This window comes from Heterodontus francisci, chromosome 17 (genome assembly GCF_036365525.1).
Source record: "Heterodontus francisci isolate sHetFra1 chromosome 17, sHetFra1.hap1, whole genome shotgun sequence".
Classification (NCBI taxonomy): Eukaryota; Metazoa; Chordata; class Chondrichthyes; order Heterodontiformes; family Heterodontidae; genus Heterodontus; species Heterodontus francisci.
In genome coordinates this window covers 63,966,691-63,986,060 of record NC_090387.1, presented here as the reverse complement: position 1 = coordinate 63,986,060, position 19,370 = coordinate 63,966,691, and the positions used below count along the sequence as shown (strand labels likewise).

The 19,370-nt window shown below is 40.6% G+C and overlaps 1 protein-coding gene across 5 annotated transcripts in view; it reads left to right on the top strand.

Moving 5' to 3' along the window:
• The first annotated feature begins 7,329 nt into the window (after positions 1-7,329).
• LOC137378970 (glucose-fructose oxidoreductase domain-containing protein 2-like) overlaps positions 7,330-19,370 on the top strand; it is a 51,699-nt gene continuing 39,658 nt past the window's right edge. Inside the window, exons 1-2 of one of the 5 annotated variants that reach the window (XM_068049529.1) lie at positions 7,330-7,571; positions 14,700-15,049. In XM_068049529.1, coding sequence (XP_067905630.1) covers positions 14,797-15,049 — 253 coding nt within the window. In that variant the 5' untranslated portion in view covers positions 7,330-7,571; positions 14,700-14,796. The other 4 variants (XM_068049528.1, XM_068049527.1, XM_068049530.1 and 1 more) reach the window with 4 other exon arrangements.

Here is a 19,370-nt window from a genome sequence, read left to right as displayed (position 1 = left end):
CAGTGCTCCTGTAGCTTATCTCCTCAGCTACCTTCAACTATGCCTTTTTGGTGAGAGCTGCAGGTATCTTCCTCCTATTGATAGGGGGAAAGTATATCCCACCTGTACCTCACTGTACCCAGCAGTAATTCTAATGATGCATCATTAAATCTGGATGCTGCCCTGACTCTTTGTGTATTCATCCTAAACACCTCCTGGATCCTCCAAATTCCATTTCTACATTTTCCCTTTAAGTAGAATTGAGATCACCTCAAAATTGTGTGCAACACGTCTGCTGCACAGCTTGGAGACGTGAAACCGAGAAGCCAAAATTTATTGCCTCAATCAAGCTGAAACTGGAGAATGGGACACGCTGACTTCACTTAAGATTTTTGCCCATGCAATTCCACCTGCCCTCTCGGAAGCCTTTTTAACATTAATGTCGGGGATAATGCTTTACTATTTCAGTAACAATGTCTGAATCAAAGCCTTTCAGATATCTCAAAGCATTTCACATCCAATAAACTACTTTTTAACTGTTACTTTGTCAGTAAATGTCAGCCAAATTGCACAGTGGAAAATCTTACAATCAATGAGAGATATGATTAATAACTTGCTTTTTCTGGTGTTTTAGGTTAAGTAAGAAATGCTGGCCATGAGAACTCCCTGTTATTCTTCAGATAGCATGATAGGATTTTTTAAAACCTGAATAAGTCTCGGCTTAACATTTGAAAGGAAGTTCCATGGCAATGCAGCACTGCACTACAGTGTCAGTCTAGATTATGGGGTTACACTTTAACCCACAGACTTCTGATTTACAGGTGATAATGTTACCAACTAAGCCAAGCTGACACAGGGAACCTTGTCTTTTATTTTTCAATGAATCCATTCTCTTACTCTTACATGACATAAATTGCACAGCAAACCCAGCAACAATGATATCTGTTGATTGTAATAATAGAAAGTTTGTCAGCAGAAATTTAAGATTGGTACTCAATCAGCAATGCTTACCAATGAGAAAGGAAGCTAAAGAAAGTATAGACAAGAAATACTAATGATATTATAGATTGTAATACAATCTTTGTAACAAAATCTTACCTCTCATACCAACAGTCCCATTACAGAATTATACCACAATTTCAGCCATTTTTACTCTTTGTTACCTCAGTAAGTTATTTTCTTTCCTGTTCTCTTTAGAGTTCATGTGACGTGTATTATTCCCTAACTGAGAGTGAAAGACAGTGTGTTGGCATACCATGGCAATACCTCTATCAATGTTACTATTTGGCTCGTCACTAGGCAATGTGCTAGAATGACTTACTTGCTGATGTTGCCTCCCAAAGAAGTTTCACTCAATGCATGGCTGAATCATGAGTTTGTGTTCAAACTCTTATAGTGCTGTGTTAGTACACTAACCTACCACATCACCAGGCTGTCTTTCACTCTGTTATTTCCTATCTGTATATGTTAGGTCCTATTGTGCCACTTATGAGTTGTTAGTCAATGCAATGAACAGGCCATTTGTAATTTTGCACTTGGGTCTGTTGTTTGGGGGAATACAGCAGTTGTCATTACTTGCCCTCCAATGTTAATCCCCGCCACTCCACTTGGGATTGGCTACCTACACTCAGCGCCTACGTTGGATGTGTCAAGCTCACAAAGGGAACAGTGATGAAATATGAAATAAACTGGAGGAATTATGAAATAAACGTCAACTGTTGAACTGAACTACACAAAAAGGACACATTTGTGCTATGGGCAAGGTGGAGTCGAAGTCAGGTGACCCTTCCTGTACAGTCAATAAACATGTTTGTCCATTGAAGATGAAACTCATTATCCAAGTCTGAATGAGCTTTGGGGAAAACACATTGAAATGGAAAACAGCCCATTCCATGCTAACCACTCCTATCTGCAGGAATGGAGCTAACAAATACTTTTGCAGCCAGACTGAATCTGCAGACAATACTGAAATAATAGGTGTGAAATTATAAAGTGGCCTTTATAGCCACTCCAGGCGCTGCTTCACAAACCACTGACCACCTCCAGGCGCGCATCCATTGTCTCTCGAGATAAGGAGGCCAAAGAAGGAGGTGTGAAATAGCACCACTTTAGCAGAATGGATCACATTCAGACGCCATCATGTAACAATGGTTCCCATATCCTGGAACACTGTATGAATCACCTCAGGGGAGGGAGCCCTTAGTCACGTGACCGACACCCCAACCTGACAAGTTTCTAACAAGGTTCTAAAGAGGCAGAATAGCCAGAGAAGGACTTTTCTAGCCAGAAAAGCTGTGAGACTGTTCCAGCTAAGCATGAGTCCTGCTGATAACGTCCTCTAACTACTGCAGCAGAGAAATTGCAAGGTGGCTTTAGAACTCCCCATCTGTAAAACTGAACAGGATTTCTATCATTGACTTCGGTTTGAGGTTTAACCACAAGGAGGCTGCAACACTTCATCCTTTTCAGGACAATGAACATTCAAGTCTGCACCACTGAAAGATTCCCTACTGAAAAGCTTTTAAGAGTTTTTAAAACAACAAACTCTTTTACAACAATTGGACTGGTGTGTGTATGTGTGTAAATGCGTTGTTACAACCGAGGCAGGAGGAGTGCCCTGTTAATTCAGTCCGACTTTTCCACGGGTCACAGCATAGCAATCATTTTTCCCACTTACCAAAACAGACAATTAGATACTCTATTTGTCCTCAGAATAAAGCACACCAACCAGGTTTCTTTAATAAACAACAAAATTATTTGTTTATTATAAACCAAGTCTTAACCGATAATGAAGTAAATATATAAGCAAATTGAAATATTAAAGCCTTGTATTTTTATATATATTCTAGCCCTCACACACACTCTCGTACATCCAAAAACTGGTTAATTGGAAAAAAAGGGAATTTTGTTTACTGCTGTTACAAAGGAATAGAAGGAATAAAAAAAACTTAGACTGCAATGATCTGGAAGGAAATCCTTTGGTTTGGCGAGGTGTCCCAAAGTCGAATAGTTGACTGCCACTGGGAAATTTTCCAGGCAAGGTAGATGAACAGTCTGTTTGGATAGTCTTTCAAAGAAATTAAACTGAAGGAGGCTTCACATAGGTCTTACAGCAGGTGTGTAGCAACAGAGGTGTCAGCTCTCACACACAATCGATGCAAAGTTTAATTGAAGATGCAAGGTTTCTGCAAATATTCTGCATTTTTTAAAAATGCAGGAGGCAAGAGTACCACTTCATAAAGGCTTTTGCTTTTCAATCGCAGGGATTCTTCAAAGAGAGGTAGTAGCTTTCTTCTGAACTCCTGGCAATTCCATCTCAAATTCCAATTGCCTGCTTTAGTCCAAACCCACTGGTTTTAATAGTTCAAAATGAAACTGTTTTTCCAGGCAAGTCTCATGCTGGTCATAAATTTTATTTTAAACAACGAATAGCTCTTAAGTCAACCCCCTGTGGTGTTTACTTGAAATCACCTGTTTTCCAGTATTTGTTTACTGGTCAAAACCAGGAGCCTCTTGTTGACCTTCATTTAAAAAAAAGCATCCATTAAGGTTAGCTATCTCCAGATGTTTCAATGTCCATGAAATCCTTTTTTTTAGTTTTTAAAAGTATAGATTCCCAATTTTTAACACAAAAAATGGAAATTCTGTAACAGCGTGAGTGAGTGAAGTCATGAACATTTTTCAGTTATTGTGTAAAAATTTTTTATTTTTTTTAACCTTTGAGAAAACTTGTCATTTGTCTATTTATTTGACCCTTAAAGCACTCAGGGGCTAAAACACTCTTTAAAACACTATCTACAGTCAATTGAGAAGTGAAAAGTGGAAGTCACCCACACCACTTCCCACCTGTCCGTAACAGATGGCAAAGCTAAAACTGGCAAAACTGGGAAATCCCAGTGTTATGACTGAGGCAGGAGCAACACTGTCAATTCAGTCCTATCACTCCACATGTCATAGCATATTATTAAAGTTTTTCCACCCAACCGGAAAAACAGCCAAATTAAGCAAGCACTCCAGTAACCCCCAGAATAAAACAGACCAAACCAGGTATCTTTAGACAACCACAAATTAACTATTTATTTTTAAAAAATCTTAAACACTATTAAGAAAAACCTATGTCTAAAGACCTTATAACTTCTTATTTTAACCTAACTCCCCCATTCACACACATACATTCAAAAATCACAGTTTATTTATTTATTTATTTAGAGATACAGCACCGAAACAGGCCCTTCAACCCACCGAGTCTGTGCCGACCAACAACCACCCATTTATACTAATTCTACATTAATCCCATATTCCCTACCACATCCCCACCATTGTCCTACCACCTATCTACACTAGGGGCAATTTACAATGGCCAATTTACCTATCAACTGCAAGTCTTTGGCTATGGGAGGAAACCGGAGCACCCGGCGGAAACCCACGCAGTCACAGGGAGAACTTGCAAACTCCGCACAGGCAGTACCCAGAACTGAACCCAGGTCGCTGGTTTCTTTTAAAAAATGCTTTTAAAAATTAGCTGTTTCCTAAGAATAAATAAGTAAGTCTTTGTGGGTTACATTTCTGATGGATGAGGTATCCTAGTGTGAAAATAATCAAATGCCTCTCAAAGTCTTCACGCAGATTTGATGAAACAGTCCTGCAGTAGGTAGGCATTCAAAACACTTTGGCTGCAGCAGGCATCAAATAGTACTTTCAATGATGAGCACAGCAATCGGCCAACTTGAATTTTAAAACTGACAGTTTCTCAGTCGAAACTTTACTGCGAATTCCAGAAAATACAATCAGTCAAGAGAGAGTCAATCTTGAAGCAAAGACTCTTAGATTGGAAGTAAAGAAAAAGGAATTTTGCTACCTCTAGCAATACAAATGGTCTCTTCAAAAAAGGGCTTTTTCCCCTTAGGCAATTAACTTGGCCTGTAACTCCTTGTAGAATTTCTGCTGAGAAACAGACAGCTCTTCTCTTCAGTAGTATCCTTCGCTGGTGTCTCTCAAAACTGGTTTCAGCTGGTTTTTGCCAGTTTTTACACACAGTCAAATTGAAAAATTATACCATGTGACCTCTCTCTCCTGCTGTGGCCTAGGTAACAAGTGCAGCTGGCACACTGTGCCCCAGAAATCCAAAAACTTCTCCCTCTGTCTTAAAGGTACACTGTTTTAATCTGAGGAGAAAATAAATATGGTTCCGTGACACCCAGAAGCAATCTACTTTATTGGCCTGTATTGTACTGTATGTGTATGCCAATAAAGTAATGCGGTAGATTTGAGGGTGGAAAGTACAATTTAATGCAAGGTATAAGCCTCTTTCCTAATCTATTGGATATTTCTGATTAGAACATAATAAGTAGCCAGAACTTGGACTTTTTAGCTGCAGAGTGCGGTCACATGGCCACTTTCGTGCAACATACCTATCCAATCTTTCGTCATAGCTGCATTTTTCCAGTCCTGGCAACATCCTCGTAAACTTCCTCTGCACCCTGTCTCGTGCAATGAGGTGACCAGAACTGCACACAGTACTCAAGTTGTGGCCTAACCAATGAGTTATACAGTTCCAGCATAACCTCCCTGCTCTTATATTCTATACCTTGGCTAATAAACGAAAGGATTCCATATGTCCTCTTAACCACCTTATTGGCCTGCCCTGCTACCTTCAGGGAACTGTGAACATTCACTTCAAGGTTCCTCACTTCCTCTACACTTCTCAGTATTTACCCATTAATCGTGTATTAAGTGTATCAATTAGACTGTTATATGAAAAGGAAGAATGTGCAGTAAAGCCTGGCTGCCCGACCCAAACCCGACCAAACCCGACTACATGGTTCGGGTCAGGTCTGTATTCTGCATCCAGCATTCATGCTGTGGAATGTACTGTTTTATTTTATATTGTTTTCGTTTTAATCTCCGATTTTTTTTCTGTTTCAATAATATGTTTGTTATTTTCGGGTCGGCTTGGGCATTTAAAAAAAAATTAAAGGACTCGGGCCTGGGTTGGGTTCGGGTTGGCTGTTGTTGGGTCGGGCCCAGGTCAGGATTTAATTTTATACCCGATCCAGGCTTTAATGTGCAGGGTTACGGGGAGAAGGCAGGGGAATGGAACTGAGTGAATTGCTCTTTTGGAGAGCCGATGCAGACACGATGGGCCGAATGGCCTCCTTCTGCACTGTAACAATTCTGTGATACCAGGCACCCCTTATTTATTACCCTCTCAATTGTCCCATCCCTAATCCCTTGATTCCAATGATTTTTTTTCTAATTCGTTTGCTTTCAACTTCCCTTTCCTTAATTCTATGCTTTTGTTTTTTCCATTTATAATTTTTAAATCCAGTATCTGACAGCTATGGACGGAGTGGCAATAGATCTGGAACCTGAACAAACGATCAAACGTTAATTCTGCTTCTCTGCACAGATGCTGCCAGACCTGGAGTATTTCCAGCATTTCTTGTTTTTATTTCAGATTTCCAGCATCTGCAGTATTTTGCTTTTATAAACGAATCAACCCTCTCTATCACGGTCTCAAAAACAAGCAGTTTGGAGAGTACACTTTGGAACTGAACACGTCATACCCGTGTGGGAATTATTTAGCACTCCATACTTAGAGGGAATAGTAAATGTTATGGCACAGTTCACACAATGAACATGACGATCCTGTCACTCACTCTATTTGATTTATTCATTTTTTTATTCCAAGCCCCAAATTCCATATTCAGAAACAAACATTTTCAAAAAATGATTGCTTCCAAGATGGATTTATTTATGAAACAGAAGTTGAAAGAAGTATTTGTTGACCTTTTGGGCAATCTTACGCCCAAATCAGTTCCTGACCATCCTATTCCAAAACAATTCAGCACTGTATTGTCTGCTGGTGAAATTCGTGCTGCCGCAGACTTGCTATCTCAGGTTGCGCAACTTGTTTCAATGTTCACCAGGCTATTCACATTCTCCTTTCTTCCAAGATTTTTTGTGAGAAAAACACTAGTTCTTTTTTCATTTTTTGTTCGCAATGTTTCGACTAAGTTTGAACTGGTCACATAGTGCGGTAACAAAATTAGAAAAGCAACGAATCTATCTCCAAAAAAACAAATGTTTCAACATACTCGCCAGTCACACCACTGCAGGTTGCTGCTGGCATGCTAATGAGTCTAGGTGGGCGGTCCCAATATGCTAACATTAGGGAGGTACATGTAGTGGGCGGATCCTCGAATACAAAGGGGCTGCAACTGTCGATAGGCGGAGATTGAAAATAAGCGCATGCGCAATAGTGTGATGTGTCGGTGCTGGGTCACTGAGTAACGCCTCCGCAGTGGGTGGATCCCTGGCACGCCTGCGCAGTACAGTTGTTGGTGTGGGACCGGAGGTGGCGCGGGTAGCCGGTGTCCTGTTAGAGCTCTCAGACTATGGCGCCGCAATGAACGGCGAGACTTCTCCATGGCTGCAACAGCGAGTCCATGCTTAGTCACCTCAGACTGATTGCTTTGTGCCTGTGGGTAGGGAAACGCCGCCGAGATTTGACCGAGCTGAGGGCGATGCTGTGACCGGGGAGAGAGGCCGAAACAGCGGCAACAATCGCAGTTATTCACCGGCCGCCTATGGTAGCGAGTAGCTATTGGGTTTGGGAGTGGAAGGAGCCCTTGGTTGGGTTGGATCTGTTGAGTAGTTGTCGGTGGCTGCGGGGAGTAGGTCAGGCCCCCGCTGGAATGCGCGTAAACCCAACCTGTCTGCCCACAAATCTTTTGTTACAGTGTCCCGGGGCCGGAGACCGGGGGCTGGTTTGGGGTGGGGGCCGAGTGCTCTGCAGGGCAAACGGACTGCGGGCTCGCTTTCATGATCACCTCAGTGAGAGCAGCAGTGATGCTGACACCTTATAAAGGTAGCACTCGGGCTGTGTGGTTGGGGGATAAGCAACAACTTCAGCCCAGAGCAGCGGCTACATTATTATCACTGTTTTCAGGAATGGGATTTTTCGCCCTACTTAATCGATTTCTTCATGCTGTCCGCTCATGAATGAGCTGGTGATGCTGTTATTGGTGTGACTTTTAATTTGTAGTACAGTGGTCAGGACTTTTTGCGGTGATATTGAGCGTTGGGCAAGATTTAGAAACTTGAGCAATCTAGCTTAAGTGCAAAATATGGGAAGAGTGGTTTATGTGCCTGTGTAAAGTAGTAACTTGTAAATTTTCTTGATTTCTATCCTGAGTTCTTACGACGGCTAGCCATCTAGGGGAGTCTAAAGTGAATTTTATTCTCTGGTATGTACAGGTTAATTGACGGTTGCCTGTTCTGGGGCGTGGAAGATCATAGCTGCGCTGCCGTAAATGCTTTTGTAGGGGACAGAATGTCTTGCTTGTGCAGGTTCTTGCAATTCAGTGTGACTTTATAACAAAGGTGTTAAAAGTAACCTTGCTAATCACATAAATCAGTTGCCTTAAATAATACTGGATGTAAAATAATGCAGTGGTAAAATTGTAGTTCCTCCCCTTTTTATTAAATGTTATTCTTAAAGTATTTTCTTCAGAAGTATTAGTGGCGCATTAATCTAATCTAATTTAACTTTTCTTTCCCATACACCCCTCCCTATTTCTTCCTCCCCCAATCACTAGTTAGTTTACACTCCTGTTATCCAGAGTTATTAATTTTAAATATTGTGTGCTACTGATGGGTGTAATGCAACATTGATAATGAGCTGAGTTCATTAATCTTAACCAGGATGGTAGTGATGTTGCTGCAGCTGGTCTCTGTTCTCTTCCCAAGCCCAGAGACGCTATCAGCCACAGTTCCCACTCCTGATCACTAAACTGCTGAAAAATGCATTTGAATGTCTGGTGAGGACAGAATCGGCTGTGGTACCCCAGTGGTTAAATAGCCTGGCAACATTCATTGCCCAGACTAGCAGATGAAGCATGACCACTTTGGAGAGTTACTGGAGAGCTTCACTGGTGATAGAACCACAATCAGTGTAAATTGCTGCCTTTGGGAAAGCAGGATAGAAAGCTGAATTGAGAAAAGGAGTTCATTTTTAAAATAACCATTTTATTAAGGTTTTGGTACTTTGCTTCAACTTTTTAAAATACTTTTTTGTTTAATTACTTGATTTTGATACCAGGGAGGAGAGGTTGGAAGTGTTACTGAGGCTAGTGGTATAGGGAACTGAATGAAAGTGTGGATGCACCACTGAGTTAATATCTTGATAGTGCAATCTTGGCTGAGTGGATGACGCTGTCAGAATTTTGTACATTCAGCCCTTGTAGGCTGAGAACACCATAATATTTCTATTAAATACACAAATGAAGGAAAAATCTCTTTTGTTTTGATTCAATCTTTAGAATAGTCCTGATAATTTCCCCTTTTTAGCAAATGCCACTTTGCTCAACAGGGCTATTAGAGTAATATTTTCAGATGAGTGCACCCTAGTCCTACCAGTCTTTCTTTTGCATAAAAAGGTATTTTGAAGGGTTCTTATATCCTTACCATTACACTGTCACACTGATCGTTCCTCCTGGTATGGCCCTCATCTCTGCTCCCTTAAGTCACTGACTTGAGGTGGAGCACTGGTTTAGCCATTCACTGCCAGATTGGCTGGACCATATAAAGCATTATAGGGTCTTGTTCTCAGCCAAAACTGCTCACTATTCCAGCGGGCGGCACAGTGGCGCAGTGTTTAGCACCGCAGCCTCTCAGCTCCAGCGACCCGGGTTCAGTTCTGGGTACTGCCTGTGTGGAGTTTGAAAGTTCACCCTGTGACCGCGTGGGTTTCTACCGGGTGCTCCGGTTTCTTCCCACCGCCAAAGACTTGCAGATTGATGGGTAAATTGGCCATTATAAATTGCCCCTAGTGTAGGTAAGTGGTAGGAGAATGGTAGGGATGTAGTAGGGAATATGGGATTAATATAGGATTAGTATAAATGGGTGGTTGTTGGTCGCACAGACTCAGTGGGCTGAAGGGCCTGTTTCAGTGCTCTATCTCTAAATAAAATAAAATCATCCTGGAATGCAAAGGTATCCCCAAGCTGTTTTATCCACTGCAAGCCCTCTTCTTAAACCCCTCTCCCTTACCTCCTCCATTTGCTCCATCACCATGACTGCCTACTTCCATCTCTAACGTGGGTTGTCTCCGACCCTGCTGAAACCCTCATCCGTGGCTTCAGTGTTCCCAATAATTTTATCTCCAGACTTAACTGTTCCGGTGCTTAAAGTTCCTCATAAAAAAACTGTTAGCTAAAATTAAAGCTCATGGAGTTGAAGGCAAGTTACTGACTTGGCTAGGAAATTGGCTGAGCAGCAGGAGACAGAATAGGGATAATGGGCAGGTAGTTAAATTGTCAGGATGTGACTGGTGCTATCCTGCAGCCATCTGTATTGGGGCCTCAGTTATTCACCATATTTATTAACAACTTAGATGATGGAAGAGAAAGCCATGGATCCAAGTTTGAAGATGGCGCAAAGATAGGTGGCATTGTAAGTAGTGTAGATGGAAGCATAAAATTATAAAGAAATATTAATAGATTGTGAATGGACAAAACTGTGGAAAATGGATTCAAAGTAGGCAAATGTGAAGCAAATAAAAACAGAAAATGCTGGAAATACTCAGCAGAGTCTGGTAGCATCTGTCCGAGAGAAACAGACTTAACATTTTAGGTCCATGACCTATCCTCAGAACTGATTCTGATCACACAAGGTCACAGACCTGTTTCTGTCTGACAGATGCTGCTGAGTATTTCCAGCATTTTCTGTTTTTATTTGATTTCCAGCATCCTCAGTATTTTGCTTTTGCATATGCGATGCTGCCTTCCACTTTGGACCTAAAAAAGAATAGATCAGGGTGTTTTCTAAATGTTGAACAGCAATAAACAGTGGAGGTCCAAAAAGATTTGGGGGTCCATGTTATAAGTATTAAAATGTCATGAGCAGGTACAGAAAACACTCAAAAAGTAATGGAATACTGGCCTTTATATCTAGAGGTATAGAATACAAGGGGGTAGAAGTCATGCGATGCAGCTATACAAAGCCCTGGTTAGATCACACTTGGATTACTGTGAGCAGTTCTGGGCACCACACCTTAGGAAGGGTATATTAGCCTAGGGGGGAAATACAGCGTAGATTTACCAGAATGATACCTGGACTCTAAGGGAGCGATTACACAAACTAGGGTTGTATTCCCTAGAATTTAGAAGGTGTAGGGGTAATTTGATCCGTGTTCAAGATCTTGAGGGAACAGGTAGAGTAGATTGGGAGAAACTGTTTCCGTTAAGTGGGTTCTCGGACTAGAGGGAATATTCTAAAACTTGGTCAGACGTTTCGGAGTGAAATTTTTAAATACTACTTCACACAAATGGTGGTAGAAGTTTGGGACTGTCTTCCGCAAATGACAGTTGATGCTAGATAAGTTAATTTTAAAACTGAGATTAAGATTAACAGATTTTTATTAGCTAAAGGTATCGAGGGATATGGGGGAAAGGCGGGTATATGGAGGTCAGTTGCAGATCAGCCATGATCTCATTGAATGGAACAGGGTCGAGGGGCTAAATGGCCTACTCTTGTTCCTATGTTCCATTACCCTGTACTTGCTGGCGTACATTAGCTGCTGGTCTCTCTCCCACCTATCTCTAATGTCCTGCAGTCCAAGATTTCTGTGCTCCTCTAATTCTGGCATCTAGTGCATCCCAATTCCAATTGCTCCACCATTGGCTGCTGTGTCTTTAGTTGGCTGGGCTCCAGTCTCTGAAATTCCTTCTCTAAGCCTCTCTGCCTTTTGACCTCTCTCTTCCTTTAAGATATTCCTTTAAAACCTACCTTTTTGACCAAGCTTTTGGTCACCTATCTCTTATGTATATCTGCGACAAATTTTATTTAAAAATATTCCTATGATGCACCTTGGGACTCGACTGCATTAAAAGTGCTATATAAATGAAAGTTGTGTGTATTGCTGTCAAGTGAAGTGTTAATAGCGGCTGATTTAGTGATGAAGTAAGTGATCTAATTTAACTTGTGATGGATTTACAGACGCTTTTGGTTGAAGATCAGATTGTTACAGCTTTTATAATCCATAGCTGGATAGAGCAGTGGAATCTCAAACCATTGCTGTCACAGGCAGAATCTTAATCTTCAATTGTACAGATTTTAGTGTTACTGTATTTGATAGGGTATACTCCAAAGAAAATGGTTCACATGTCAGTTTTTACATTTTCTGTTTTTATAATAGGAACGGGGTAAGTGTTTTGACTTGCTATAGAAGTGCCATAATTATAAACCTTGAGGCATGCTTCTGCAGCTGGAGTTCTCTAGCTTTGTGCATACGACCCCCTCTTGCTCACTGTCCAGTTTCCTGAGAGATATCATGACACTTGCTCAGTTGTCTGCAGTTAGAACATTTGTTTCTAAGCAAAATACAAGTAGTTAACAATCATACACAAATGTAGACAATTAGGTGAGTTAAAATCTGACAGCATTTGGAATAAGGGGAGTAATTCAAATTGAAAGGGCAATATTTCCATCTTTGATGAAGAGATGACTATCTAGAAGATTCATCAAACAGGAAAAGATTAATTTTACCAGCTTTATCTCTGAAAAACCACTGAACTCTGACTGTTCCAATTGTCCAACATAATTGTGAATGAGCCAGAACTTTAACATTGGCAAGACTAAAACCATCCTGTTTGGCTTCCAGAATCTCTCCAACCTAGCTCCCTGATTCCACCTTTTTGTCCAGCTGCACTCTTAGGCTTAACCTGATGTGCGACTTAGCCTTTTTAATCTTTTTTTCTGTTTGTTCTTTAGGTGTGGGTTACACTGGTAAGGCAGTATTTATTGCTTGTCTCTTGTCGTCCTGGGGGCATCAAGTAAAGCATAGACAAGACCAGGTGGTAGTGGCAGACTCCCTTCCCTGAAAGACATTTTGGCAAATCAGTTGTTTTTTTTTTACAACAATGGCAACTTTGTGGTCCACAATGTGCCAGATTTATTGAATTCCGTTTCAAAGTTTTCCATGGTTTTATTTGAACACATGGGTGACTAATCCAATACCAGAACCACTAGCTGCTTTTCTCAATCTTGGCTTCAAATCCCATATCTTACTCTTCACAAAGACTGTCTGCTTCTACCTGTGAAGCATCACTTGCCTCTGCTGAAATCCACATTCGTGCTTTTCGTCGCATCCAGGCTCACTTACACCCAGCACGCTTAGGCTTTGAACCCATCCAAAACGCTGCAGTATGCATCCTGCCCTGTACTAAATCCCCCTTGTCTTTCTTCTTGTCCACTGGCACCCTGTCCTGCAAAGTAATTTCAATATCAGTTATGAATTTCCACTCCTTCACCCTATAGTTCCTAGTAGATTGAATTTTTTTGCATCCTCCCATATTAGTTCCTGGTCATGATGGCAGGCAATAAATCTGCTCTGCTGACTGAACTAGTCAATGCGATGGATTTTAAAAAATTATTTCATGGGATGTGGGCGTCACCGGCAACATTAGCATTTGTTGCCTATCTCTAATGGTTAAACTCCAGAAAGCTTGTTATGGAAGGATAATGCTGGAGCCTATCTTTGCTCAGATTTATTGTACAGAGTAAAAGGATTACAAATATGTAGCTCCTCATTCAAACTCTCCACCAGGCTCAGTAAGTGTTTGCTTTTAAGTGCTCAAGTAAGACCCCAATTAACACCCTCCACCTGCATATAAATCAAACAATTGATGCACAACAGTTTAACGCTAATTACTCATGATAGTTGGGTGGCTTGCTAGGCCATATCAGAGGGTAGTTTAGAGTCAACCACCTTGATATGGGTCTGGACTCGCATGTAGGCCAGACCAGGTAAGGAGGGCAAATTTCCTTCCCGAAAGGACATTAGTGAACGAGATGGCTTTTTACGACAATCGATGATAGTCTCAGTAATGGTGTTATGAAACTAACTTTCAATTCCAGATTTTTTTATTAGTTAATTGAATTTAAATTCCATCAGTGGTGGGATTTGAACCTGTGCCACTATGGTATTAGCCTGGGCCTCTAGATTGCTAGTTCAGTGTCATTACCACTATACCACCATCTCCCCTATGTGAACAACTTTGGAAATAGTCTCGTTGCTTCTATCTCCTTTCTGGTGTATTCAAAGTGAGGAGTTCTTGGAGATCTTAGATGCAATCTTGTTTCATGGTGCAATTAACACATTGTACTGCGGTACAGAAAACTGGAGTAAAACTGTAGTGGTAATCATTATTCTATGTGTGAAGATTCTATGATGAACTGTTCATCACAATGTCTTGTACCATTTTTCACCCTGTTAATAATGTCATCTACTGTGGATTCTTCCCAGGTTTAATGTGTTAAGTTAAGCATAATGTTCAAAACTAGGAGCAGCAGCAAAAAAGCTAGTCACAATGGGGAGAATGATGTAAAAATACTGTGCTACATCAAGCTCCGAGGATATTCTTCAATTTTGGGACCTAATACCATTTATTTGGCAAAGTGGAAGGGCTGTTATCCTTGGGCTGCACAGATCAGCATTGCACAAATGTCTGGGAGCAGTCACTTGTTTGTAATTTGTGCATGGCCTAGATGTATGATTTAAAAAAAAATTGACTTGATAAATCTAGATCAGTGTTCAATGACCTCTCCTTTGAACCTACTTCTTGAGTTCAAGTCTGAGGTAATTTTAGTCTGAGTTTTAGGAAGTGCCTAAGTGACTTCTGCACCTTACATTCCTGTTTGTTTTTTTCTCTCTACAGCATGCACAGAATTGCAGCCTGCTCTAAATCTGGAGAGGCGATTACTTCCACTTTCCTATGAAATCTGGTTGTCAATAGAAACACACGGAGTGGGAAAATGCTCCCAGGGGTCGGTGTTTTTGGGACAAGTAGCACTGCACGGGTTTTGGTGCCATTGTTGCGTGCTGAAGGCTTCGCCATCGAGGCACTCTGGGGAAGAACGGAGGAAGAGGCCAAGCAGCTGGCAGAGGAAATGAATATTTCCTTCTACACAAGCCGGACTGATGATGTTTTGCTGCACCAGGATGTGGATCTTATCTGCATCAATATTCCTCCCCCTCTCACATGCCAGATTGCGGCCAAAGCGTTAGGTACAGTATTTCCTTTCTCTGATTACTGTAAGCAAGATCCTGATGTCTATGATGCTATCTTGAGGTTGTAAAGTCTGCTCACTATTGTGCTAATTGTGTGAATAAAACTCGGAGTTGAAATGTTAAAGATGCTAAATTTTAAAAACTCGCCATCTTGTTAAGTATTGAGACCTTTTCTGATCAGAAGGTGGCAGGCTGGTGGCGTGTTGGTTGTTCCTAGTTCTGGTTGTGCTGCTGGTGAGCACACCTTAGTAAACCAATCCTTTCATGTTCTCGTCCTCTGTGGGAACAGGTCTGGCCTGCACATCTAGAATGAAAAATGAGTCGAAGTCCATCTGCCATTTTATGGTGCTGTTTTATGAGCTCCAGTACAAATGAAATGTCAGGTTCAAATGTTTGACACACGTTAAAGGTAACTTTATTTTATAACTTGCATTAACAACATTGATCATCAATTATCAACAGATAAAAGCAAATGCTAGCTAAATATTTGTATATGTATTTCATCAATTTTTACATCCTGATATAAATTTTACTTGATTGAAAAAAAGCCCCATTGCCTACAGTCATTGCAGGTTTTAGTATTTTGCTAGGATGTAAAGCATTCAATGTAATCTTTCTGGTCCAACTGCAAAACAAATCTTAGTCAGTAAAATTTTCTTACGGGTAGTAACACTGCTGTAAAGTCACTGGCATCTTGCCAGCTTACTAACTGGTGAACAATGAACTGTAGAACATTGGCACAGAACCTTGTAAAATTGATTCTTTTTATAACATTTATATCTTTTAATCAAATGTTAAAACTTACATGTAGGCAAGCTATGCAGGAACTGTCTGAACCAGTAGAAATAGTAATTTTTTCCTCTACTATATCTGCTTTATTTCAAAGTTAAGCTACGAATGTGGCCAATATTTATACTACCTGAATAGAAAGCTAATTTGGTGAAGACATTTGTATCGTAAAGGTTCCGCACCTAATTGTCAACTGAAGATTGCTCATCTGTTAAGGTTGCCAGTTGTATGCAGCAGTCTGGAATTTATTTAAAGGCGTTGTGGTTCCTGGCATTGTTTAGTTTCTCTGCTTAAAGAGATCAAGAGATGGTTGATCTTTCACATAAGCAAAATAATACACTTGACACAAGATATTACCACTTGTGTGTATATATGGCAAACATTTTGTAAATGTTGCAATCATGACTTTTATACATAGTGCATTTTCAACAAAAAAAAATCCCTTTCACTGCCTGAGTTACACTACGCTGCATGCTTCTAATTTACTGTAACTTTGTATATGTATAAGAAAGCTTACCCCTTTCTCTAGTTACCTCACCACTTTCTATCCTACAATACAGCTTTAGGAAAGAGTAAACTTGAGACTTTTACAGCTGGTTTCTGAAACTTTTTTCCAAACCGAGATATATCATGAAATTATCAGTGATCTTCTGGTGTTATCTTTGTAGCAGAAATGTTGCTTAGGGCATTCCAGGTAAGGATCACTTAGCCTGCCAAGAATCATGGGGTTTTTATTTCTTCCTCATCCCCCCCCAACCTTGTCCTTATTTTCAGTTAACGTAGCAATGTTTTCCTGATGAGTGAGATGTATTTTCCTTCCCCAACTTTAGGCTCTCTGCAATCTGAGACAAATTCGCCTCCCCCATCCCTTCCTCCCTTTACCTCCTGATTTCTTCAACCAGTTCTATAGGCATTTCAGGCTAGAAGCAAATTCTTCTGTGCTGTGTAGTTGAGGATAGAGGCTTGCTACCCGACCCAAACCCGTCGGGACCTAACGACATGGGTCGGGTCGGGCCCATCTTCTGGGGCCGGCTTTCGGGCTCGGTCGGATCTGGTTGAGTTGGGTCGGGCCGGAGACGCACGCTAAGTTCTCTGCCGGTAAGTACTAAAAATAAAAAACTTACCTGAGCTGGGAGTCCGGGATGAAACTAAGTCTGCGCAGTGAGCCAGTGATGTCACAATGCCGTCATCGCGCATGCGCTGCAGCTTCTTGCAGGTTTGGTGTCAGGAAGGAAAGTAAAGGGATGGTCTGGGCGGGTTCGATGTCAGGTCGGGCTCGGGGCAAGATTGGAGGAACTTGGGCCGGGCTGGGCTCAGGTCTGCTGTGCTTTGGTTGTGTTATTTTTCCCGACCTAAAGCAGGCCTCTAATGGAGGAAACCTTTGCTCCAAAAGACTTCCTGCAGGTTCACCACCTTATGGATGTCATAGGTAGCATTATAATGCATGGCCACCTGCATGAGATACAAGAGGGCTATCAACAGCTATGAAACTGTACCTCCAGCATGAATTGCCAATTGAGGAGATGAAGATGGGGGGTTGGGGTGGGGAGGGGAAGCGAGAAATAGCCATGTTCTCTGTTCTGACAGTTCCCCACTTAGTAGTACTGCTTTCTACAATAACTAAAATTCTATACCAAAGCTTCACTACTATAAGGTAAAAGTTTGTATTAATGTATGAAACTGGAACATGTACCTCATGTAAATAGAGGAACTTGTTTAATATGATTAATCTACTTCTGAAAAATATGCATTATTTATATTGTTTAAGTAATGCAATTCACTTCACTTCTGGAATAAACATTGTATTCATTAACTGCCTATGCAGTGTCCTCAGGATAAGTCCATCACTTTCCCTAAATGGGAGGCTGATATATTTCTGTGGACCTTTGGTTCATAAAGATAATACTGAAAGTTTTTCAGGTAGGTGGCTTTCTAGGCTAAATGTTGCGGATTCAGTAACATTTTATTGCAGAGTATCAATACTTCACTGATTTTTCGGGAATATAAATCACCTTGTTTCTTTGGCAACCTGTTACACTAAGTTTATTGCTAAACTGGGAAAACAGCCATACAGGAAGTTGGAGCAGCAGAGCATACCCTGAACATAAATGCACTGTGATCATGTGTATGCATAATGCTATCTTTATGCTCCAGCATTAAAAAGACACTGGGGACTGTGGATATTTTAAAATCTGATTTTGTGGTAGATGTGTAGATGACTCCAGTAAATAGATCCTTTTGAAATTTAGATCCTTTGACTTTTTTTCTCTTCTGACATTATTCAGTGATTTAAGTCTGTAAATAGCTTTCAACCTAAGTGTTTAACCACAGTAGTTATACGTTTTTATTTCAAGTTTTGGAGCTATCAACAATGGACCATAACTTGCTGTCAAAATAACATTAGGGCTAATAGTGCATGCAGTTATTAATGTGCAAATGCTGTAGCAACTTCAGTCGAGGCAGATGCATGGTTAAACAGGGAAATCCAAGATATGCTGCTCCACTGTTAGCATCACAAAACAGCATTTTGCTGTTTACCTCAGCATTGAAATCCATTTAATGGCATGAAGTTGCTGTGCTTGCACAGTATATACAAACCAACCTTACCACAGAAAGTTAACTCTTGCCCATTTAAATCTGAATACTCTTTAACAATGTGACAAATGTTAATTACTGTCAAACAACTTCTCAGGCTCTGAAAATTAACTATTACAAATGTGGAATCTAATTCTTTCAGGTTTTAATTGTTGGAGATTGTAAAAATTATTTTAATTTTCCTTTGTTTTTTCTCTCAATCCATATTTATTTTCCTCTCATTTCTCTATTAGATTTGACATTGAATTCACAGACTCTAATTTACACATCCTTTTCAGTCCTTGTGCTGTTAATTTCAGTCCTTCAATCTGATTGGTTAAGGAGGTATGTAATTGTTTGTCCTGCTCACTCAGGTCCCAGATGCTTGGTTTTCCTGTCTACAACATTACAACATTATTTAGTGAGTGTATGAAATCTCTCCTGTCCCCCTAGTTCCTGCAGGGTGTAAACACAGGACTGAGCCAAGCTGTATATTCATGTGACTCAGTCTTACCTACTAGCAGGCAAAAAAACATTGGAAGTTGCCAATGGTGTGACGTGCTTGGGATTGACCCCTTCTACTTCTGATTTGTTTGTGCGTGTGTAAAACATGTTTTTTGCAGCTATAATAGGGTTGAACAACAAATACCTTTCAACTCCAGGACATTAATATTTAAGAAATAACATTTACGAAGTCTTGTGTGGTCCTGCTTAGCCCAGGATCTGGATGTAATTTCTCATGTTAGCTGTGGTACTACTACAACCTAAAGAAAGCAGCTATTTGCTCATGCTCTTAAAGAACAAATTTGCTGAAGTAAAATATGATGTGACTGACTAGATTAAAATGCACGCTTTAGCAATATTGGAAGATACAAGCCTCCTAGATCAATAATATTACAATTATATCTACCACCTGATAAAACCTGGTTACAATTGAAATTCATAATGCAATGAC